This window comes from Hemitrygon akajei, chromosome 8 (genome assembly GCF_048418815.1).
Source record: "Hemitrygon akajei chromosome 8, sHemAka1.3, whole genome shotgun sequence".
NCBI lineage: Eukaryota > Metazoa > Chordata > Chondrichthyes > Myliobatiformes > Dasyatidae > Hemitrygon > Hemitrygon akajei.
In genome coordinates this window covers 163,763,518-163,788,930 of record NC_133131.1, presented here as the reverse complement: position 1 = coordinate 163,788,930, position 25,413 = coordinate 163,763,518, and the positions used below count along the sequence as shown (strand labels likewise).

Sequence of the window (25,413 nt, the reverse complement as noted above, 5' to 3'; positions counted from 1 at the left end):
TGGGAACGGTTCAGTGATGGGGGTGAGTGAAATTATCCCCTCTGGTTCGTGGGAGAGAGGTACTGTCGAACATATAAAAAATTACTAAAATGTTACAATAAGAAATAAAGGAAAAATAAACAAATTGTGAAAAAAAGACATCAAAATAGTGAGCTAGTGGTCATAGACTGTTGATAAATCTGATGGTGGTGGAGAACAGGAGGTAATTAGAGGTGGAACAAAATTCAGAAAATGCTCGGGAATCAGGCCAGCATCTACAGGAAAATGAAGAGCACACGTTTTGAGAAATTTGCTGGAGGAATTCTGCAGGTCAAGTGGTATCTGTGGGGATGGGGATGGGGGGAGAGGAATCGTTGACACTTGGATATCCAAGTGCAGGGTTTTGACCTGAAACATCAACAGTTCTGTCCCCACCCCCTCACTCCCCCCCCCCCCCCACACCCCCAGACCTTTCTTCTGCACAGACACTGCTGCTGCCCGGGTTGGGTTTTAACTCAGGACCCTCTACCTTGATGCTGAGACCCGGATCTGGGAATACAAAGCCATAACTCCTTGAAAGTGGCTTCACAGGTAAAGAGGGTAGTCAAGGGAAATGTTGCCACATTCTGCTTCATAATTCCGATTCTGGATGTACAAGACGTTGGTGAGGCCACATTTGGAGTATCGTGTGCACCGCTCTGGGCACCTGCCTATGGAGGATATCAACGAGATTTGCAGAGTATGGAGAAAATTTACAAGGATGTTGCCGAGACTTGAGAACCAGAGTTACAGAGAAAGGTTAGGACTTTACTCCTAAAGGAGAACGTGAGGTGATCTGATAGAGGTATACAAAATTATGAGAGATATAGATAGTGTATATGCAAGCAGGCTTGTTCCATTGAGATTGGGTGAGACTGGTAAGGTCTTGGGTTAAGGTTGAAAGGTGAAATGTTTAAGGGGAACATGAGGGGGAAGTTCTTCACTCAGAGGGTGGTGAGAGGGTGGAACGAGCTGCCAGTGGAAGTGGTGCATGTGGTTTCAATTGCACCATTTAAGAGAAGTTTGGATGGGATGGGTATGTAGGGCTATGGTCTGGGTGTGGGTCGATGGGACTAGATAGGATAATAATTGGTAAGGACTAGGTGAGCCAAAGTGCCTGCTTCTGTGTTGTATTGCTCTACGACTCTGTGAGAGGATTGGGGATAGGTTCTACGGACTCATTACTAGAGCAGGTCACAGGTTCAACTTTACTTGTAGCCAGCTGGCTGGGAGTCACACCTTCACAGATCCACACCCCCGAGCCCTGCCCTCCCCCCTCCGAAGCCAGGAGGATGTGGGTCACCCAGGTTCGTACCCCTCAGCTGCATCGGCCACCGCTCCTACCTTAAGCAGCTGCGCAGGTTGACTCTGTGGTTAAGAAGGCGTACGGTGCATTGGCCTTCATCAACTGTGGGATTGAGTTTAGGAGCCGAGAGGTAATGTTGCAGCTATATAGGACCCTGGTCAGACCCCACTTGGAGTACTGTGCTCAGTTCTGGTCGCCTCACTACAAGAAGGCTGTGGAAGCCATAGAAAGGGTGCAGAGGAGATTTACAAGGATGTTGCCTGGAATGGGGAGCATGTCTTATGAGAATAGGTTGAGTGAACTCAGCCTTCTTTCCTTGGAGCGACGGAGGATGAGAGGTGACCTGACAGAGGTGTACAAGATGATGAGAGGCATTGATCGTGTGGATAGTCAGAGGCTTTTTCCCAGGGTTGGAATGGCTGCCACAAGAGGACACAGGACTAAGGTGCTGGGGAGTAGGTACAGAGGAGATGTCAGGGGTAAGTTTTTTTACTCAGAGTGGTGAGTGTGTGGAATGGGCTGCCGGCAACGGTGGTGGAGGCGGATACGATAGAGTCTTTTAAGAGACTTTTGGACAGGTACATGGAGCTTAGTAAAATAGAGGGCTATAGGTAAGCCTAGTAATTTCTAAGGTAGGGACATGTTCAGCACAACTTTGTGGGCCGAAGGGCCTGTATTGTGCTGTAGGCTTTCTATGTTTCCTACCTGTCGTAACAGTTGAAATCGTCCAGCCAGCAGCCCTTCTTGACCAGCTCGATGGAGCCGGAGTTGTTACGCCAGGAGGCGTAGCAGTGGAGCCGCTTGTCCTTCTCGGCCTCGCAGTGTTCCACCCCGCTCTTGTTGGTCTTCTCCAGCTCGTGGTTGGCATTGTAGTACTCACACGTCCTCGTCTCCGTCTCTCCCTGGCCCGGACCTGTAGCGGGGAGGACAGAAGTGGACAGGGTAAGCATGGACAGAAGCCTCTTGTCTAGAGCCCACTCGGTCAGGCTGAGAGCACGAGGTGCCGTCTGGTTCCCAGCCCATCTCCGGACCCGGCCTTAAACCACCACACTCCCAGACAGACTTCTACCTCCTTCTCCTCGGGTAAGTACGTGGTCAGCGCGGACTGATTGGGTTGACCGATCTGTTTCCGGGCCGTGTTACCCCTGGCAGAGGAGGCACTGACCCTGGGGAAGGGAGTACTGCGGTGATCACACCCTCAAATCTCTGTAAAGTCGAAGAAACCTGCACAGTCACAGGGAAAACATGCAAACTCCACACAGACAGCACCCGGGGTCAGGATCGAACCCGCGTTGCTGGAACTGAGACAGGAGACAGCGTGGACAGCTGTCCCACTGCGCTGCCCTTGCACCCATTTTCTCTTTTGCAGTTAGTTACTAAACTCTGCCTTGGGTACACGTGAACGGCTACTGCTTGACAACGACCACAGTATGTCGCGCTGTCTGCTCCACGCGGGCGCCGATCGATGCGCGACCTCTGACCAGCCCCTTCAGCTCCCAGCTCCCACACCAAGAGCAGCTGCAGCCCCAGTCATCCTCGGGAGATTAAAGGGAACTGAAAGGCAGCTGCCTTCTCCATTGTCAGGCGCAGAGGACTGTGGGACGGAGAGGACTGTGGCAGCTCGTGTTTATTGATAGCAAGCGGCAACGTGCCTCTGGCCAAACATCAAACAACCAGCAGCTCACGGTACAGCTTTAATCTGAGTGACGTGGTACTATAATAAACCCCGAGCCCAAAAATACCCAGCCCTTTGCCGCTTTTAGCCTCCGCAACACGGCCTCCCTCGTGGTATGTAAAGCGCAAGCCAACTCGCGTTTATTTACGGAGGGACAGACTGACACTGAACTTGTGTGGAAGCTGGTTAGATCATACTCAGAGCACTGCGTGTGGCATGTTATGGTAATGGCTTATTGTCACGTATACTGAGCAATTTCTCCTGCCTTCTTCCTTCAACACCATTACTGAATCACACCTATCCACCTCCATTTTAAATACACTCAATGGCTGGGCCTCCACAGGCGACTGTGGCAATGAATTCCACAGATTCACCACCCTCTGGCTAAAGAAATTCCTCATCCCTGTTCTAAAGGGACGTTCGTCTATTCTGCGGCTGGCCCCTTTGGTTGTAAACATCCTCACCACGTCCCGCTCATCTAGGCCTTTCAATATCCAATAGGTTTCAATGAGTTCCGTCCTCATTCTTCTAATCTCCAGTAAATACAAGTCCGGACCCACAAGTGATCAAGATATGTTAACCCTTTCAGGCCCAGGACCATTTTTGTCAATTCCATCGGGTCCACAGCCTTCTGGGCCTCAGTAATAATTCAAGTGTTCACTGTGTTCTGCTTCTGACAGCGTGTGCCAAATACTTATCGTATTCTGGGTGAAGATGGTCCTCTTTGTATCTGATCTGACAGATCGTTACCATACACAAGTAATCGAGGTAGGGGACTGAAAACTGAACGCAGACTGTAGGCTCCGGAGGCAGTGCAGTGGACCATTGAAGTACGAATGCCATGACAAGATAGACCGGGAGATCACGAGCTCATCTTCAGAGTGCTTGAGTACTGTTCCAGTGTCTGATAACAGTGGGAGAGAAGCTGTCCTCTAACCTGGCGGCCTGGCCTCTCGAACATTAATACCTCCTGCCTGTCTTCCCTCTGGAATAAGAAGGGTCCACAATTATGTCCACCACACACAAAATGCTGGAGGAACTCAGCAGATCAGGCGGCATCTATGGCTGGGGCTAAAAGGGCGACGTTTCATCGGGACCGGAGAGGAGCTCATCTCCATGGATGCTGCCTGACCACCGGTGCAGAGATCCTCCAGCATCTTGTGTGTGCTGCTTGAATTTCCAGCATCTGCAGAGTTCCTCGTGTCTGCTGAGAGACTGGTCTCACTCAATCTGAGGGGAAAAAGCCCACATGCCTTCACCCTATCGCCCACAGCATATCACACAGCACATAATGAACAAACCCTCTCAGAAGTTCCTATAATGAGACAATGACGGAGCACAAAATAAGAAGTGGATGAACCTGTCATGATAAAGTTTAGTTCTTAACAACCAATCAGCATCTAATCTTTGGAAAGCTTTCACTGACATTTTCCTACTCAACGAGTCTTTGATTCAATCTTACCAGGAAGGACCCTTGTCTTCCATCTTGTATCGCCCACAATCTCGATGACTGGCCTGAACATACTAATGGGAGCAATGGTTTCCTTCCAGTTCTGATGATTATATGTTAAGGCCAGTTTGACACAGGTTCAGATTTCGATGCATTGGTGACAAGTATTTCACCAGATAAACTAAAGAAAACCCAAATCTTTTAATACAGAATCCATCAGCCGTTGGAAAGACTGTGCTGCATTTTTCAGCCCAAACGGCATGCGCAGAAACTCAAAAATGTCAAACGTGATTATCACAGTTGTTTTGGGAATGTTCTCCAAGCACACAGGTAGCCCTAACTAGATCAACTTTGGAAAATACTAACTTTCCAGCTAGACATGCTGGAATGTCTTGAATATGTGGGACTGGGGGTAACAATTGGTGGGGGTGGGGGGATGGCCTCATTAAGGCGTCGGTAATCACCATATGGGCAGCGAACACCATTGGACCTGGGGACCATACGGAGGGGTGAAGCCTAGGGTCTATTTGACCAGCAGACAATGCCAAGTCTTTCCATGTTGGCAAAGTGGTTGCTCGCTTTTCTGGGTGTGCGGGCATGGACTGGTGGGCCAGTTGTGGAAACGTGGTGCTCGACCACATGTTTTGTGTCTATAGTGGAGTAGTGGATTGGTGAGGTTTGGGAATTGATCCAGCAGTCGAGTAAACTCTCATGCAGTGGTGCACGGGCTTGACGGAGACACTGTGGGGAGCAGGATAACGACCCAAAGTCGTTGATATCCACAAGCCGGCAGCTTTTAAGATCGACTAACAGTCCCTGGGCACACAGGAAATCTGCACCGAGCAGAGGTCTAGCCACTTCAGCCAGGACAAAGCCCCGTGTGTAACATCGCCCACTGAAGCAGAGCGTCACCCATCGTGTCCTGTAGGTCTAGATCTTGCTGCCATTGGTGGCCTCCAGTGAGGCTTCATTGCTTTGCCTTCTCACCAATAGGCGATGCTGGCAACATTGTACCTGAGCACCCGTGTCACATAAGAAGTGTCACCCTGAAAGGATGTCCGTAATGTACGGTAGATGACCCTGGCAGCGGGAACCCACGGTGTTCACAGACCTCTGATGTCCCGATGCATGGCATTGTTGAAGCCGCACTTCCTAGCATTCCTACCAAAGTGAGCATGGTAAAAACACAGGCCTGGCGAAGTCTCTTTTGCAGCTGTGGGTGTCCTTCTGTTGAGGGCCTTGCTGACTGGGCTTATTGAGGTAGAGAAAGGAGAGGGAATGATGCACTGCAGTCCGGCTGAGTGAAGACCGTCAGCCATTTTGCCAAGCTCCCTATAGTCCATCACGGGTACATTACCGAGGGCCATGTGAACTCGATCAGGCATTTGCTGCATGAAGAGTTCTTTAAAGATAAAACAAGGATGGTGCTTTCCCAGGAGAGATAGCGTGTGGTCCATTAGCTCCGAAGGCCTAGCTTTGCCGAGGCCAGGCAAGGAGAGCAACTGTTGGACATGCTCAGACTCCGATAGTCCAAACGTGTGACAGTTGATATTTATCGCGTTCAGGCGGGTCTTCAAGCAGACTCACCACTGTCACCACCGCGGAGTTGCTGAGTGACGCTGCCACACGGAAATATTCGGTACTGTTGGCGGGGATATCTCGAAGCACAAACTAGGCCTCAGTTTGTACAAACCAAATGACGGCATTTTGTACCCAAAGCTCCAGGAGTTTCAAAGCTACTGGTTCGGCCGACATGTTCCACAACTCCGGAATCACCCTAGCGCTTCGGAGTCACCAATGTAGGTTTTCACAAATAAAACTAAATGAGGTGTTTTATGTTTAACGCAACCCGTAACGCATTTTATTGAATTGCAAAACCCAACACAAAAGCACACTAAAAAATCCTTACGTAACGACGTCAGCATGTCAGACCAGCCTCTGAAAGTGAGGCCACAACTCAGCGTTGGCGGTTGTGAATTTCTCCCAGTTACGTTACCCTACAAGTGTGATTGATCGAGGGGGAGTTTCGGGTCAGGTGAACGGTGGCATTTCCCAGACACTGGTGTTAGAGCCAGAGCTCTTCTCTGAATCCCTAAGGAACACCTCAGACATAGGAGCAGAATTAGGGCCAGGGCACAAACAAGGGGACATAATCTGCTGCCAAACTCGAGTTCCTCTACCATCTTATCGCTGGAGATTTCTAGCATCTGCAGAACGGTGTTTATGAGCTGAAGGTGACAGGAGGGAAACACGAGACCGCGCAGTTCCCTGGGGCGCTTCACCCCTCTCACCTTCCACTCCGAATGTATTCTACAGTTCCGTTACTCACCTGAAAATCCATCCAGCAAGCAAATAACCAGTTACAGGAGACAAATTAGTCCATTTGGCCCATTATGTTTGCTCATGATTATCCCTCTCAACCCCATTCTCCTGCCTTCTCCCTGTAACCTTTGATGCTCTTACTAATCACACTTATCCACCTCCATTTTAAATACACCCAGGAGTCGGCCTCCACAACTGACTTGAGTTCCACAGATTCGTCACTGTCTGGTTAAGGAAATTCCTCATCTCTGTTCTGACTCTGTATTCTGACACTATTCCCTCCTGACATGGCTGAAAGCGTCACCAGACGGGCTGCGACAGCTCCAGCTCACGCCACACCTTCGTGGGTGAAACAGGGAGGATGTGCGGGGGCAGCCACACTTCCAGTGCCAACTTGGCACGCCCAGCACCCTCTAACCCTGACCCCGTACGTCTTTGGAACGTGGGGGGGGGGGGGAATGGAGCACCGGAAGAAACGCAGAGGCAGCAGTGGGATTTCAATCCGGCACTGTAAAGTGATTGTTCTAATCTACATCTCTCTCTCTTCAGAAATCGCCACCCAAATGCACCCAATGTGTTGTGTTTGAGTGGGGGGGGGGTCTTTCTCCCACCACCCCCCCCCCCCACTGTGTAGTCTATCAGCAGCTCTACAAGTACATTACCCACCTCACAGTGCAGGCTCTGCACAAGTCATCGCAGAATATCCACCTACCGGTGGTGTGGGAGGAGAGGGGAGGGTTAAGATTCAGCCCTGGACTGAAACTTCTCATTTCCAGCCCAGTATCGATCACAGACTCACTGATTAAACATCAACAACCCCTCGGTCACCTACACAAATGTCAGAATCTCCGGATTAAAAAACATAAATATGGAACGCTGGCTGGACGAGTGGGACGGTCACACAGGGTGGGCGGGCTCACTCTGCTCGAACTGACGCACGCGGCATGCTCACTATTCCAACCTGGCGGTCATCAGAATGCAGGCGCTCAGCTACGGCATTTACCCATGCAAATCAGACAGCGTGCACAGCTCCAGAAGGCAATGATCGATCCGACTCCACAACGCCAGCACCGACCAGATTTCACAGGGTGGGGGTTTAAAATGACAGGTGCTGGCCCAGTCCAGTTATCCCTCTCTCCCCAGTACTGACTCCTGACTTCACATCTTCACTTCAACTCCACGTTGAACATCACTAGCAACAGGGGTATGCCACTTGACCCCCTGGGTCAACTCTGCCAATCAATAGGATTTTTCTTCCTGAACAGTACAGCACGGGAACAGGTCCCACGGCCCTCCATGTCTGCCCCAAATTAACCCGAATCCCTAACTCAATGGATTCTTCAGGTGCTGCAAATCTTGACACACAAAATGCTGGAGGAACTCCGGGTAGCATCCGTGGAGGAGAATAAGCAATCGACGTTTCAGGCTGAGACATTTCATCAGGACTGGAAAGGAAGTGGGGAAGTGCCCCCCCTTTCCCTGTCTCACCAAAAACACCACCCTTCTCCCTCTCCGTAGACGCTGCCCGACCTGCTGAGTTCCTCCTGCAGTCTGTGTGTGTTGCCCTGGATTCACACAGAAACCTCTGGTGCCTCAACATTTCCAACTATTCCTTGTGAATTCAGGAGGGTTTTTTTTTTAAGACCCATAACAAAGTGGGGCATATTGCAGCTTCTCTCAGGGATGGACGGGACTGTCTGAGGGGGAAGGGGGAGGCATTACACAGACGGAATTAGTGAAACAAAGAAGAGATAAGCATCTCCAAAGGTGAAAATGGGATTCAACCTCCTGCTCAAGAGCTTGTTGTGCGTGGGACGTAGAACTGTGCACGTTCAGAGAAAAATATTCACCTCCATCAGACACAAAACACACTGAGGGAATGGGGGAGGGGTTGGTCTCCCTGGTTAATCCTGGGACAAGGATGAATCCACGGATGTAATCTAGTGTTTTTTTTTAGAGATTCAGCACAGTAACAGGTCCTTCTGGCCCAGTGAGCTTGCACTGTCCACTTACACCCACGTGACGCGACCAGTTAACCTCCTCCCTCACAAGTACTTGGAGACGGCAGCAGAATTGAACCTGGGTCACTGGTGCTGCAACCGAGTTACGCTGACCGCAATGCTACCATGCTGCCCCAAAAGCACCTTTTGTAGGGGCAAACGCAAAATGGAGGAATTCGGCAGGTCAGGCAACATCTATGGAGAGGAATAGAATTGACATTTTGGGTAAAAATGCGCCCTTCAAACCTCCTTTGAAATTACCCATTCTCACCCTAAGTACATGCCCTCTGGTATTAGATATTTCAACCCTGGGAAAAAGATGCTCTCTATGCCCCTCAATCTTATAAACCTCTATTTGATCTCCCCTTAGCTTTTGCTATAAACTTGGGCCTCAAGATCCCTCTGTTCATCAACACTGCTCAGGATCTTGTCCTTAACAGTGTACTGGGCCTGCCACAGTGCAACACTTCACATTTATTTGCGTCAAACTCCCCCCTGCCCGTATCTGCAACTGATCTATCCTGTGCTGCGTGCTCTGCTAGTCTGCTGTGCTATCCCTAACTGAAACCATCTCAAACCTCACTACCTGAGCAGGGGAGTACACAGTCGATGCTTCGGGCCGAGACCCTTCATCAGGACACGATGTTCATGTACAAGTGACAAATAAAACTAACCGTTACCATTGGAAACCCTGCTCTCCCGTGCTTCTCCCACACAGCAGCACGTTCCACCTCAAACCAAACTGTCACAGAGCTTCTACTGATAACCATCACTGACGAGTTACAAATACAGTGGGTGGTGAGCTCGTCCGATCAGACGCTTGACGATTCCCCCGCCCCCAACCTCAGTGGCAAAATTCTGCTTGCATTTACCCTTTCGAAACACCAATTCAATCTCCCCCTATAACTCATCACCTTAAGTCCCAGTTTCCCTGAACTCTTTCAAATATTAATATTTTTCCTGTGTATAGGTGGCCAAAACTGCATACAATATCTCACCAAGTCTAATATAACTTCAACATGATTGGTCCGATACACAGTGCTCTGGTTTAAGAAAGCCCAACCTGCCAAAAGCTCTCTTTACAACCCTGACTACCCGTGATGCCACTTCCAAGGAATGATGGACCTGTAGTCCCAGATCCTTCTGTTCTACCACACTCCGGAGTGCCCAACCTTGTCTGTATTAAATTCCATCGCCGTTTTCCCGGCTGGTTCAGGTCCCGCTGCAAGCTTTGTGAGCCTTCCTCGCTGTCCACTACACCTGCCCGTTTTCTGATCCAGATGACATTTTCACCAGATCACCGATAGAGACAGTGGACAGCAAAGAACTTGCATCCACCACTTCTGCTGGAAGCTCGTTCCACATTCCCTGTGGCACGGTACTAGTCACGGGTCTCCAGTCGGAGAGGCAACCGTGTCCTACCACTCTCTGGATTCTCCCACAAAGCCCGTGTTGAATCCAATTTACTACCTCATCTTGAATGCTGAGTGACTGAACCTTCTTGACCAACCTCCCATGCAGGACCTTGTCAAAGGCCTTGCTACAATCCATGTAGGCAACATCCACTGCCTTGCTTCCATCAACTTTCCTGGTAACTTCCTCAAAAAGCCCTATTAGACGGTTCAGACATGACATACCTCGCACAAAGCCATGATGAGGCCCCATCTATCCAAATACTCAGTCCTTTAGAACAGGTTCCAGTAACTTTCCCACTACTGACGTCAGGCTCATGAGCCTATAATCTCCTGGCTTATTCTTAGAGCCTTTCTTAAACAATGGAACAACATAGACAATAGGGAAATCTCACCAATGTCTCTACTTTCTGAGGCGGCTGAAGAGAGTTGGTCTTTGCACGTCCACGCTCAAACCATTCTACCGACGTGTAACAGACAGGATCCAACAAGCCATGTCACTGCTCGGTATGGAAATTGACAAGAAATCCCAGCGCCTCACCGGCACTGGCCTACCAGCCATTAGGCACATATACAGAAAGGTGCCAGAAAAGAGCCTGTAACATAGTGACAGATCCCACCCATCTTGCTCATGGACTATTTACCCCACTCCCATCAGGGTTGAGGCTATGTAGCATCCACGCCAGGCCCACCTGACTGAAAAACAGTTACTTTCCCTGAGCCGATCAACACCTCAACCAGCATTTTATCATCTCCTGTCGGTCACCTTGTGTAAAGACACTCCCGTGCCTAGCCTAGCGTCACTTTATGGCCACAAGGGCAGTTTAGAGACCCCCACAGCTTTGAACCCACGTGGTCACAGGGGGCACACGTCTACTGGGATTTATCAAGAGAGGTGTACAGCACCTACAGGAGGCGGCAAGGGGAAATGAGAGCACGCTGGCCCACGACTGGGGAAATGAGAGCAGTTCCAGCCACCAGGCAGGAGAGGGTGGGCTTCCCCTCGGAGAGATGAAGAATTGAGGACGACTAAGGCTGTCAAGTTGAGCGTGTGTACTGAAGATAGCAGGACGCCCTCTGCCAGACTACGCAGTGTGGTAAAGGTCAACAGAAACCAGCTCCATTCTCCTTCAATCTAGACAACCACAGTTAAGCTTCCTTCCACCTGATACCATGACAGGCAGCAAAGCGCAGTGACCAGTCCCCATCTGTCTGTGGAATGGTGAGACTGACAAAGGTTTCACTCAAAACCCCCTCCTTGCACCAGCATCCGAGCAAAAATTCAACCTAAAGGCGCTTATCCAGTTCCCCTCAGGACACAGAGCACGCTACCGCAGGGGGAGAAATGTTCTATCACACAGCCTGAGCCAGCCAGCAGCAAGGAGGCAGTGGCTGCAGTTCCCCGGCTGCCCTGGAGGTGGCGATGACGAGCTGCCTTCCTTCCATAAGGTGGGTTCGCGCCCCTCTGCTTCAGGGTCAATAGAGCATGTAGGCCGTACAATCCCAGGCTCAGGGCTCCCTCGCACTCAGGTAGGATCTGATCCCACAACTGAGAGTCAGCGCTGCTCCCACTGAGCCCACATTCATTGGGCCAGAATTAAAGACTCTACAGCCATTAAGAGATAAAGCACTCAGTTATTCACAACAGAGATATTAAAGGACACAAAACACCATGAGGAGATGGAAGCTGATGCAAATTATGAGTCATACAGCATGGAAACAGACCCTTAGGCCCATCTGGTCCATGCCAGCCGAGACCGCCCTTCTAATCTAGCCCTGTATCCCTCTAAACCCAGGCTTCCCAACTTTGTTAATGCCATGGACCCTGACCATTAACCAAGGGCTCTGTGAACCCCTGATCTAAACCTTGCCGTTCCATGCATCTCTCCCAAATATCTATCAAATGTAGTTGCTCATGTACCTGCCTCAACCACTTCCTCTGGAAGCTCGCTCACCCTCTGGATGACAAAGTTGCCCCTCAGGGTCCAATTAAACCTCGCCCCACTCACTCAAATCTCTGTACTCCAGTTGTTGATTCTCCAATTCTGGAAAAAGACAAGTGAATTCACCCTATCTATGCCTCTTGTGATTTACCTCTTCTTCTCTTGCACTCTAAACAACACAATCTCAACTGGCTTAACCTTTAATTACACAATTGCTGAAATCCTCCTGACATCCTGTTAAAACATTCCTGCACTCTCCACCTTGACGGTGCCTTTCCTGCCACGGAGTGACCAAAGCTGAATACAATATTCCACATACGACCTCACCAACGTCTTGTACGACTGCTACAAACGTCCCAATTCCAATACTCACTGCTCTGCCCGATGAAGGTCAGTGTCCCGAATTCCTCCTTCACCCCCATGTCCACCTGTGATGCAACTTTCAGGGGAAGTCCTCTGAGATCCTGCCCAGGCCTACGTTGGAGGTGGAGCCCTCGACTCTGGGTAGGTGAGGTGCCCTCAGATTCGTGGTGACCCGGGCTCTCAGAGGGTGTGTGGGAACGATGGAATCGGACTGCACGGGAGGGAACCAGTCCACTCACTATACCTTGCACCAGCACCTCGTCAGGGAGACTGTTTATTCATTTCCATGGAGGCTGCCTGATCTGCGTTTTGTCTGTTGACTCAGTCAAGCAATCCTGTCACATCCATAGTCCCACAATCCTGCCAACTCTCTTTTCCACTATTTATTTTGCAATGTACAGTAATTCTATGTTTAAGAACACAAAACTTTTAGACATAGGAGCAGAAGTAGTGCGTTCGGCCCATAGACACCGCTCCACCATTCTATTATGGCTGACTTATTTCCCATCTCATCCCCATTCTCCTGCCCTCCCTCCACAACCTTTGATACCCTTACTAAACAAGAACCTATCAACCGCTGCTTTAAATGCACCCAATAACTAGGCTTGCACTCAGCCACCTGTGGCAATGAATTCCATACATTCACTATCTTTAGAATAAAGAAATTCCTTTTCATCTCTCTTCTAAAGAGATGTTCCTCTATTCTGAGGCTGCGTCCTCTGGTCCTGGACTCTCCCCACTATAGGAAACATCTTCGCCGTGTCCACTGAATCCGGGCCTTTCAATATTTGTTAGGCTTCACCGAGATCCCCCCCTCATTCTTCTAAACTCCACCGAGTTGTCAAATGCTCATGCATTAACCCTTTCTTTCCTGGAACCATCCTCGTGAACCCCCTGTGGATCTCCTCCAATGCCAGCACATCTCTTTGTAGATAAGGAGCCCAAAACCGCTCACAGTTCTCCAAATGCGGTCTGAACAATGTCTTGTACCTTGCTCTTATATTCTAGTCCTCTCAAAATGACTGCTAACACTGCGTCGGAGCATAACGAGTTTGCTTCAACTACTTTGACCGGCAGCTCGCTCCATATATAGATCACACTCTGGGTGGAAAAGATGACACTTAAATCAGCAAGAAAATATTCAAAAGTTAATGGAAACCCCGCATTTATCAAGATGTTAGAATATTGTGTTCAATATTGGTCACGCTGTTGTGGGATAGAAGTGATTCCGTTGGAAAGAGTCCTGAGGAGGTTTATGAGCATGCTGCTGGGACTCGAGATACTGCATTATGGGTTACGGAGGGACCTTCCTCATTGGAGTGCAGGAGAATGAGGGGTGGTGTTAGAGTCAGAGAGAACCACATCAGGCCTCGTGGCCTGGCTGGCCCATGCCAACCACGTTGAAAATTATGAGGGGCATAGATTAGGTGGATGTGGATAGTCTTTTCCCAGAGTTGGGGAATCAAGAATAACAGGCCAGGTTGAAGGTCAGAGGTGAGAGACTTAATTGGAACCTGAAAGGCAACTTTTTCCCCCCTTTACACGCAGGAGATGGTCCGTTTATAGAATAAGCTGCCAGAGAGCTGAGGCAGGGCACTGACAACTTTTAGAAGGCACCTGGATAGTCTGTGGATAGGAAAAGTTCGGAGGGATATGGGGCAAACAGGACAAGCTGAGGTGGGAATCTTGATTGGCATGGAACTGATGGGCCAAAGGGACCAATCAGATTCTAGCTTCCTGTTCACCTGACCATACATGTATACAACCAAATGAAGCAACGTTCCTCTGGACCACGGTGCATCCACAAAGCATTTATCACACACAGCACACAAAACAAAATGCTACCACAAATTAATAAAATATAATTCAAAAAAATGCATTGAAACAGAGTGGATAAGTACATGAATGGGGGAGAAGGAACAGCTATGACCCAGGTGCAAGACGATGGACAGAGTAATAGTTGGGCACAGACTAGATGGGCCGAGTGGCTGGGTTATTCGCTGTAGAGCTCTATGTGTATGCAAAACCCTGAAACTTTACAGCCTGCATATAGAGGTGGAACAATCTCAAAGACATGACAGTCCCCAAACGAGAAATTCCCACTCAACTGTTTTAAACAACCTTATTGTCTGGCCGCACTGGACTTTCTCTGTAACTGCGTCAGCTTATCCTACCTTGTTACTGCTTCTTCCTCTGTGCTACCTTGATTTACTGATATTTGAAACGATCCACGTAGATGCCAAGCTAACAAACCTTTCACCGTATCTCAGGGTATGCGGACATCTTCAAAAGGCGATCCTTCAGAAAGATGGTATCTGTCATTGTGGTGAGGGGTATCCCTCGCCACTCAGGGTGTGCCCCCTTCTCAATGCTGCCATCAAGGTGGTGGTACAGGGGCCTGAAGACATGCTCAGCACACCAGGAACAGCTTCCTCGTTTCCACCATCAGACGTCTGAATGGTCCCTGAAACAATGAGCACTAACGCACAACAGGTCGACCTTCACTAATCCGGTTCCTTCGATAATCCGGCACAGGTTTCAAATTTTCCGCACATCTGTGATTTCAAATTTCCCGGGCCACCGTGCCAATCTGCTGCACATTGTTTTGGTTGCGCTAGATCTGTTCACATGTTGGCGCGCTCTTGTAAGCACAGACAGGCGATTCCTGCTTGTTTTCCTGGATTATTAATAACATTTGCGTGAGGCGCGACTGGGTCGGTCCACCATCTCGCCCACCTGCTGGCAGTCGCACACTGCCCTCTGGCGTCACCCGGCCCGGCACTCCGTTCTCTTCTGCCTACGACCTCAGATCAGATATGGCGATCCGCTGAATTTAAGCATATTACTAAGCGGAGGTAAAAAAAACTAACGAGGTCGCTGTGAGTGAAGAGGGAAGAGCCCAGCACTGAATCCCCGACCGCCTGCTGGTCACGTGAAATGTGGCGTATAGAAGATCTCCTTTCTCTGACTTCTGCTTCTGCTCACCCAGATGTGCTGTCACCACCATCAACAGTTCCTGAAGAAACTATTGTGCCAGTTTCAGCACCAGTTCCTGATGCTTCACTCATTTTTTCCAAGATGAAGATGATGATCCTGACAACCCCACACTTGCAGACATGTAACTTTGCCTGAAGGTATATTAAACGTCTCACTTTAGAAGCCAAAGTACTCAACTGTTCTGTATAAGTTAATTCCTGTACATTTACCCGTACCCTTTATTTAATCTGTGCCAGCACAGTATATTACTTTATTAAAATTTCACTTGCTACTCATTTAATATTTCTGTTTCATTATTATCTAACTTGTACTGATTTACATGATATTTTAGAGGTATGATGAGGCTGTTAGCTATTGCTTAATGTGATCCTTCTGTAATCCGGCATTTCCACTAATCCGGCGCTCCTCAGGTCCCGATGGTGCCGGGTTATAGAAGGTCAACCTGTATTTTCTTTTCTATTTTTCTCTTTTTACTCATTTTTTAAAAATGTATTTCTTAATGCAATTTATTGCTTTAATATTGTGTATTCCAACGTACTGCTGCTGCAAAGCAGCAAGTTTCACGACTTGAAGCCAGTGCTGTTAAACCTGATTCTGACAATAATAAACCAATTACCAGTTGGGGAGGAAGTCAGTGCAAAGACGAAGCCAGTAATGAGCAAGTCAAAAGCGAATGAAAGGGTAGGACAGGTAAGTAGGTAAATGATAGAGATCCAGAAGATTATAAGGCTAGCAGGAAGAAGCTTAAGAATGAAATTAGGAGAGACAGAAGGGGCCATGAGAAGGCCTTGGCGGACAGGATTAAAGAAAACCCCAAGGCATTCTACAAGTATGTGAAGAGCAAGAGGATAAAACATGAGAGGTGACCTGATAGAGGTGTACAAGATAATGAGAGGATAGTCAGAGGCTTTTCCCCAGGGCTGAAATGGCTAGCACAAGAGGACACAGGTTTAAGGTGCTGAGGAGTAGGTACAGAGGAGATGTCAGGGGTAAGTTTTTTTTTTACACAGAGAGTGGTGAATGCATGGAATGGGCTGCTGACAATGGTGGTGGAGGTGGATACAATAGGGCCTTTTAAGAGGACTCCTGGATAGGTACATGGAGCTCAGAAAAATAAGGGCTATGGGTAACCCTAGTAATTTCTAAAGTAAGGACATACGGCACAGCATTGTGGGCCGAAGGGCCTGTACTGTGCTGTAGGTTTTCTGTTTCTATGTTTTTTTAATATATAGTTATTATACCAAGACAATAAATCTCGGGGTTGTATAAGGTGTCATATGTACTTTGATAAATCTACTAACCTAACCAAAGTGGAGCTGCTGGAGGAAACCACACAGTCCTCACAGATGGCAGTGGAACTGAACCCAGATTATTGGCGCTGCCATAGCGTTACGCTAATTGCTAAGCTAGCATGTTGTTGCAGGCAGAATCACCCGAATGCCATCACCGTCAGAAGGGAGGGAGGGAGGGAGGCAAAGCTGTGGGGTACCCAGCCCTGGTGCCGGGCTGGTCATGTGGGTGGGTCCAGGTAATAGGTTACTCTGAGGAGGGCACCCTTTGCCCTAATCTCTCTAAAGAGGGCCCCAACCCATTTAAAAAATTTTTTGGGGCAAATCCCAAAGTTTCAAGACCAAAGTCCTCAACAACACACCCATTACCACAACCACAGAAATCACATGGGGGGGGGGTGGGCGAGAGGCGGGGGGGGGGGCGAGAGAGGCAGGGGTGGGGGTCAGGGACAGATACGCATGCACAGAACCTTTAAATTCCCCAAACACAGTTAATCACAAAGCAATTACCGAAACTGTCAAGCAATATGCTTTCACATTGCAATGTTACCCTGAATATTTCTGTTCCTCCTGAGAAGTGAGGCCTGTTTGTAAAAGGGACAAGTTTGCTGAAGCACAGGACGACTTCCCGAGTCTGTTCTCCCGTGTCCGACGGAGAACTGAACGTGTGGCCCAAGCTTCGCCCAATACCATTGCCCGAGATGGACGGATACTGGGGAACGTGGACAGCGGGGGCTGGACCCTGCCTTCACATAAAACCACCAGTGCTGTCAGCATACCGGCCCTGTCACACCCCACCCCTCCCCTTCCCCTTGCAGAACCCTCAGCACCACCCCTCCCCCAGCCACCACTGCCTGACCCCAAGCAGGAGCCCCTGCCATCTGACCCTTGAGCTTTGACCTCGACTAATCCAGCGACTTAAAGACGGTCACAAAAAAGGGAAAATTCCATTAACTGCTGCTGCTTGCATCCAGGGCCGGACAAGTCAGCCCCAGGGCCCAGTCATCACAGTGAGCCGGGTGACAGGCCCCCTCACAAACCCAAAGGCGAGAAGCCCCCCGTCTGTGACTACTCTCCGATGCTTTGTTCTCCAGTTCTCCACTCCCCTATTCTTTTCAACACAGTCCATCACCAGTTAGCTGACCTTCGGGTCTCCCAATCAAACTCCGAGCTGTAGCCCAGGAATAGAGGTTGAGGCCATTCAACCCCTCTGACACCACCTACCGTTCCTATTGATTTGATCTACCAAGCCACATAACCTCATTCCCTTCATGCTAAACCGTCCAGTGATCCAACATAAATATGGAATAGACAGTCGACATTTCGGGCCGAGACCCCGATAACTGAACCTCACCTGGTCTCACCCATCACCTGCCCGTCTGTGCTTTTTATTCTGGTTTCTCCTCCCCCTTCTAGTCCCAATGGAAGATCTCACCCTGATGAAGTACCAACTCTCCACAGATGTTGCCTGACCTGCTGACTTCCTCCAGCATCTTGCATGTGTTGTTGAGATTTCTTGCTTTGCTTTGCAACATTTCTGAAGCGTGGAGATAGTGCAGTGGTCACTTTCTTCACGTGGGATTTCAAATTCAAATCCGAATCAAAGATAACATGCAGGCTCGTCACTGCTGATATTACAAGGGGAGCTAAGTTCCAATGTTTATCCAGAAACTTATCTCTTTCGGCTTTGAAACCAATCAAAAGTATTTCAGTTTTATCTTCATTTAGGGAATTAATGCTCATCTATTTGTTTATTCCTCCTTATCAGAAATCAGATCAGATTGGCTGTTGTCGTCAGGCTCAACCAGGATATACTATTGAGTGCCATCTACACAACTGTGGGAATCAAGTTTATGCTCTCTAATGATGTCTCCCAAGGGGAGCATGTATAGGAGAAGAGTAGGGGACCAAGATAGCTTCCCTGATAGACAAAAAAAATTTCTCTCCATGATATATGAACAAACCAATTAAGGACACTACCAGAGAGGCCAACACAGCTCTCAAGGTGATTTAGGAGAATGTTGTAGTCAATTGTGTCAAAGACAGCACTTTTGTAGATCTAGAAGAATTAAGACTGAGACAATAATTGCATCAGTGCTGAGCCGGAGGTCAGTGATCATTTTGGTGAGAGCCAATTTCATAACGTGGCTTGCTCTGAAACATTCCTGGAATATTCTTCCAACTCAGTTGTTGAGTTGGTTGAAAAATTACTTCCCGGAGAATCCTGGCCAGGAAGAGAAGAGGAAAGGAAGAGAGAGTGGAGTTTGCACGTTCTCCCTGCGATCGTGCATGTTTGTTACCATGTCCCCAAGGTTGGTAGGTTAGTTGGCCACTATGAAATGATGTAGGTGAGGGATGGAGGAGTTGGTAGAGGGTGGTAGAATCAGAATCAGGTTTAATATCACCAGCAAAGGCATCTCCTTCCTGATGGTAGCAATGAGAAGGCATGCAATAGGAATGTGAAATATTGCAAAGGTATGTTACTTTCTGGCACATAATGATGTTGAAAAACTAATCCATGTCTTTAGATCGAATAGACTAGATTACTACAGTGCACTTTTGACTGGCCTTCCAAAGTCATCTATTGACAAACTTCCACTCATTCAGAACGTCACTGCTGGACTTTTAACCAAAACCGGGACGAGGGAGCAATCACTTCCACCCGAGCTACTCTGGCTTCCTGCACCTTTAGAATTGATTTTAAAAGTTCTTTTACTTGTTTTAAAGCTCTCAATGGCCTGGGATCAGAGGATATCACAGAATCTTTTTCGTTTTACAATCCTGCTTGAGCTCTTGCGTCTTCTTCCACCAGTCTCTTAAATTTAAACAATCTCTCTCAAAAGATAACTGGCAGGCAGGGCAGATTTTTGAACTGTACCCCTACACTATGGAATTCAATAACTAAAACTATAAGGGATGCTGACTCAATATATGCTTAAAACCTATATATTTGACCCTGCTTTTAATGAACATACGTTTTTTACTTTCATTTTTTAAAAAATTTTCATGTTTACACTTTATCCCATTGTAAAGCACTTTGAACTATTTTGCCTGTATAAAAGGTGCTGTATAAACAAGTTATTATTATTATTCCACAGAGACAGCAGCTGAGAAGCAGACCCAGAGAAGCAGTTCTTGCTGCAACTCGTTATCAAACACTGATAAATGCAAAGACACACACGCACACACACAATCACACACACAAAGACACACACACACTCACACACACACACAATGCTGGAGGAACTCGGGAGGTCAAGCAGCATCTGCGGAAGAGAATAAGCAGTCAACGTTTCAGGCCGAGACTCAAAAGGCACACAAAAGCCTCCAAGAGAACAGTTAAGCTCTTTTTTTAAAAAAAACATGAACATCAAACATAGAATCAGAACCAGGTATATCAGACACGTTGTGAAAAGTGGCATTTTGTGGCCGCGGTGCGGTGCAATACATAAAATCAGAATATATATATAAAACAGTGCAAAAAAAATGCACAAAAGTTGAGGTAATGTTCATAGACTATTCGGAAATCCGATAGCAAAGTCTGTTAACGGCAGGATTCTCAACACCAAGTTCATAGCTCCCTGAAAATGGCTGCACAGGTTGACCTTCTGGACGTTTATAAGATGATGAGAGACGCGAATGGAGTCTACAGCTGGTTCCACCCCACCCCCCCACCCCCCACCCCCAGGTCAAAATATACGACACCAGGGGGCAAGCATTTATGGTGAGTTCAAAGGGCAAGTTGCTGTTTCTCTTCCCACACAAAATGGGTTGCTCGTGGGGGGGGGGGGGAGATAGAAGCAAAGACAATTGAGGCATTTAACAGGTTCTTAGGTAGGCACAGAGAATGGAATGTGTAAGCATGTGTAGGTAGAGAACGTTAAGGAGAAGGGATTAGTTTAGGTAGGTGTTTAATGACTGGTTTAATTAGTTCAGAACAGCACTGTGGGGCAAAAGGCCTTTTCCTGTCCTGTACTAATCTACGGTCTGTATCCCTAGGGCTCTGATAGTACACATGGGGCAAAGTTATCATGATCATAAGGTACAAGAGCAGAATTAGGCCATTTGGCCCATTGAGTCTGCTACACCATTTCATCTTGTCTGATCCATTTTCCCTCTCAGACCCAATCTCCTGCCTTCTCCATGTATCCCTTCATGCCCTGGCCAATGAAGAACCTATCAACCTCTGCCTTAAATATACATAAAGACTTGGTCTCCACAGATGCCTGTGGCAACAAATTCCACAGATTCACTACTCAGTGGCTAAAGAAATTTACTCTTCATCTCCATTCTAAAAGGATGATCCTCTATTCGGAGGCTGTCTCTTCTGGTCCTAGACTCTCCCACCATAAGAGAATCCTCTTCACATCCCCTCTATCAAGGCCTTTCAACATTCGATAGGTTTCAATTTAGTCACCCCTCATTCTTCTGAATTCTAGTGAATACAGGCCCACAGCCACGAAATGCTCTGTATATGACAGGCCATTCAATCCTGGAATCATTTTCGTGAATCTCCTTTGACTCTCTCCAGTTTCAGCACATCCTTTCAAAGAGACCCTAGCCAAAAAGAAGTGGCAACCCCCCCCCCCCCCACCCGCACAAGGACCAAGGCAACATTTGATTAAAACGACAAAGCCTACTGGTAGTGAAGTTACATCCCAGTTCCTTTCCTTTCTTGTTTCTCAACACAAATCATAAAAGTCAGGGAATTTTTTTCCCCCATTGCCTAGTGGACAACATGCTAATGAAAGACAAGCCTTCTCACAAGAAGTCGTACGCTTTAGAAGCTACAGAGGTTTTCTCTTCATGCAGCGAACTGGCTTAACAAAACAATTTCTGAACAATGGGGAGCAAGGGGGAGACAGATGGCCAGTGCTGAATAGACCCCAGAACCATCACTCAAGATCGACGGTGTACGGGGAGAAAGGCTGGCCACCATTGACTGGACAAACACAGGCTGCTCGTTAAAAAGCCCCTCGCAGTGAAAAGCTGCATCTTTTCCAATCCTGGTGAGGGGGGTGGGGGACCGTGTGCCCGCCTCACTCCAGTAAGAGAGAAGGGGCACGTTGGAAATACTTCACCTCCCCACCACCACCTTGAATACACGCGGCCAAAGCACAGGGGTTTGGAGGAGAATGGGTCTTTTTTTTAAATGGAAAGGAATTCAGAGAGTAGGGTCGCCAAGAGGCTTGCAGGAATTGGCGAGATCACTGTGCTTGGTTCCAGTTGACTGTTCATTGTTTCAGGGACTGGGGGTGGGGGCAGGTGAATTCTACGCTGGAATTTCTAGCATTCTGAAAGGCGAGTTAAAATACAAAGTGGCCCTTGATAGCTTTTGTTCACAGTGCAAGTTACAGGAAACCCAGCTCCTCGTTCCCCTTCCTCTCTAGTTCTTATCCGAGATGCACCCGAATTAAAACGCAGAATATTAATATAAACGTACAGCAGTACAGCACAGAGAACAGGTCCCTCAGCCCACAAGCCATCTGATGGCACCTAATCCCTGCTGCCCAAAGATGGTCCCTCTCTCTCCACTTCCTCCTCATTCGTGTCCTTGTCCAAGAGCTTCTTAAATGCCTCCATTGCCAGAGGCCCCCTTCCAATTCACCGAGGGCCCGCGGACCCCACGTTGGGAACTCCAGCACTGCGTCTGCTGGAGTAAGCCCAGGCACACAGCCCTCTGGGTAAAACAAAACCTGCCCCACACCTCTCATCTGAACTCTCCCCTTCTCACGCTAACTCACCCTAAAGGCCTAAACTTTCCCCTTCTCACCCTAAATGCAATGCCCTTAGTATTAAACCTTTTTGAAGATTAGGTTTATTTCAAAGTCAATTTATTATTAAATTGCATATGTCACCATATACAACCCTGAGATTCATTTTCTTGCAGGCATACTCAGTAAATTCATAATAGAGTAATAACCAGAATAGAATCTATAAAAGACTGCACCAACTTAGGCGTTCAATCAGTGTACAAGAACCAAACCGTGCAAATACAAAAAAAAATAAAGAGAATATCAGATGAAGAGTCCTTGAAAGTGAGCCTGTAGGTTGTGATAATATCTCAATGATGGGACGAGTGAAGTTATCTCCTTTGGTTTAACAGTCTGATGGATGGATGGGGGTAGTAACTGTTCCCTTAGTAAGTGTCACACATCTGTTGAAATATTGAAGCGCATGTGAAATGCGTTGCTTACATCAACACACCTCGGGGATGAGCTGGGGACAGCCCATAACTGTCAGCACGCTTCCAGTGCAAACACAGCATGCTTACGGCGTGCCGACCCTAACCACTTTTTAAAGAATGTGGAAGGAAGCCGAAGCACCATGTGGGAAAAGAGAACGTACAAATTCCTTATAGACAACAGCACGAATTAAACCCCAATCTTCCTGCCATTGGTGTTATAAAGCATTACCCCAGTAATGAACTATTCTACCTCCCCTCCACCTCCCCAGAAAAAACAACCCAATGTCTCCTCATGACAAATGTCCTCTGATCCAGGGAGCATCCTGATGAACTTCGACTGCACCCTCTGCAAAGGGTCATCCTAACCAGTCTTCCAGGTGCCCAACCAGAGTTTAGAAGGATGTATCATAGTTCCTGACTCGTGAAGTCAGTGCCTCTACAAAAACAAAAGCAAGTCTTCTTTTCCACCTTATCACAGAGCAGTGAGTGTGAACATGAGGGGAAACTCCTTCATTCAGAGGGTGGTGAGGGTGTGGAATGAGCAGCCAGTGGAAGTGAGTTTGATTTCAATGTCTAAGAGAAGTTGGGATAGGTACATGGATGGGAGGGGTACGGAGGGCTCTGGCCCCTGTGCACGTCGATTGGACCAGGCAGTTTAAATGGTTCAGCATGGGCTAGACGGGCCTTTCTACGACTCTGTGGTAGATGTGTGGAACATTCTGTCAGGGTGGTGGTAGAGGCAGATATATTAGGGACACTGAAGACTCTTGGAAAAGCACATGGGTGACCAAAAAATGGAGGGTTAGATTGAGCTTAGAGTAGGTTAGGTCAGCATAAGTGTGTACTGCGCTGTCATGTTCTGTGTCCTTAACTTGTGCAGCCACTTTGAAGGAGCTGTGGACTTGCCCAGTGTACATCAACGGTGTTAAGGGCTCGGCCATTAACATACATTCTCCCTTCACATTTACTCTCTCACACCTCACAATCACCCACATTCTCAGTTTAGGATTGTTTCATGTCACTTCCAGCACACCAGAACAAAACCATCGTTAATCTGTCTCATACAGCATAAAAAACACAAAACACGATAAAAAAACTGATTAAGTATGAATACTGTACGTAAGATAGTTTACATCCATAGGTTGATTGTATGGCCATAAATTGACCCTAGGCACACGAGTGTCCGTACATGAGGTGACAGACAGGAAATGATCAAGTCGTGGTGGTTGGTGGGTTAGGAGGTGTTCAGTCTTACTGCTTGGGGAAAAGTAACTGGTCCTGACGTGGGTACCACGCAGCCTCCTCCCTAATGGGAGTGGGACAAACACAGGAAATCAGCAGCTCTTACAAACCCCAGCCAACCCCAAATGGACCACATACACCGGCAGGGTGGGGACACCACCTGAAGATCATCCACGGATGCTGCCTGACCGGCTGTGTTCCGCGGACCAGCACTTTGCGTGTGTGTTGTGTGCGTGTGTGTGTGCTGTTCAAGGTTTCCAGCATCTGCAGAACGGTGTTTATGATCTGAAGGTGACAGGAGGGAACACGAGACCGCGCAGTTCCCTGGGGCGCTTCACCCCTCTCACCTTCCACTCCGAATGTATTCTACAGTTCCATTACTCACCTGAAAATCCATCCAGCAAGCACTGAAGATGACCACTAGACACAGGGACAGAATTAGACTACTTGGACCATCCCGTCTACTCCACCATTTGTTATCGCTCTCAGCCCCACCCTCCTGCCTCCACGGATTCACCACCCTCTGGCCAAAGAAATTCCTCTTTAATCTCTGTTCTAAAGGGCCGCCCTTGAATTCTGAGACTGTGCCTTCTGGTCTTAGACTCCCCCACTATATTACACGAGGAAAACTTTTAAAGTTTTGGGAAAGACGCACTGGGTGGTTGCGGACTGGAGATCAGTGCCGGGGGGTAGTGAACAGAGATTCAATTTTTTGCTGGATGAGTATCTGAATGGGAAAAATCTGCGGAGCAAATGAGAGATTACAAGGGGCAGTACAGATTCAATGGGCTGAACAGCCTCGGGCCATGCTGTAACTAATGCATTTGCAGGCCAGTCTTTGTGGGCAGTAGAGAGCGTACCGCAGGAGTGATGTCGGTGTGGGGGAGGGGTTGATTGCGGTCTGAAGGCCAACGTGCCACTGTCTCGCAGAGCCAGAGTCCCCGGTTCAATCCCAGCCTCTGGTCCTGGCTGTGTGAAGCTTGCCACATCTCCCTGTAATCCAGGTGGGCTTCCTCCCACATCCCAAAGACGTGCAGCTCGGCAGCTTGACTGGCTGCTGTTAATTGCCCCTGGCGTGTAGCTCAGCGGTAGAACTTTGTGGGGGGGGGGGGGGGGGGTAAGAATGTTATAGAATCATAGAGCCAAACTGTACGGATCCAATCCCTGTGACACAACCAAAATTCCAAATTAATCTCACTCCATTTGGTC

At 48.2% G+C, this 25,413-nt stretch overlaps 1 protein-coding gene across 1 annotated transcript in view; it reads right to left on the bottom strand.

Moving 5' to 3' along the window:
* Positions 1-25,413, bottom strand: part of acvr2ba (activin A receptor type 2Ba) — a 147,564-nt gene that overhangs the window by 61,341 nt on the left and 60,810 nt on the right. The window contains 1 exon segment of the mRNA XM_073054973.1: positions 2,030-2,237. Within this exon segment, the coding sequence (XP_072911074.1) occupies positions 2,030-2,237 (208 nt within the window).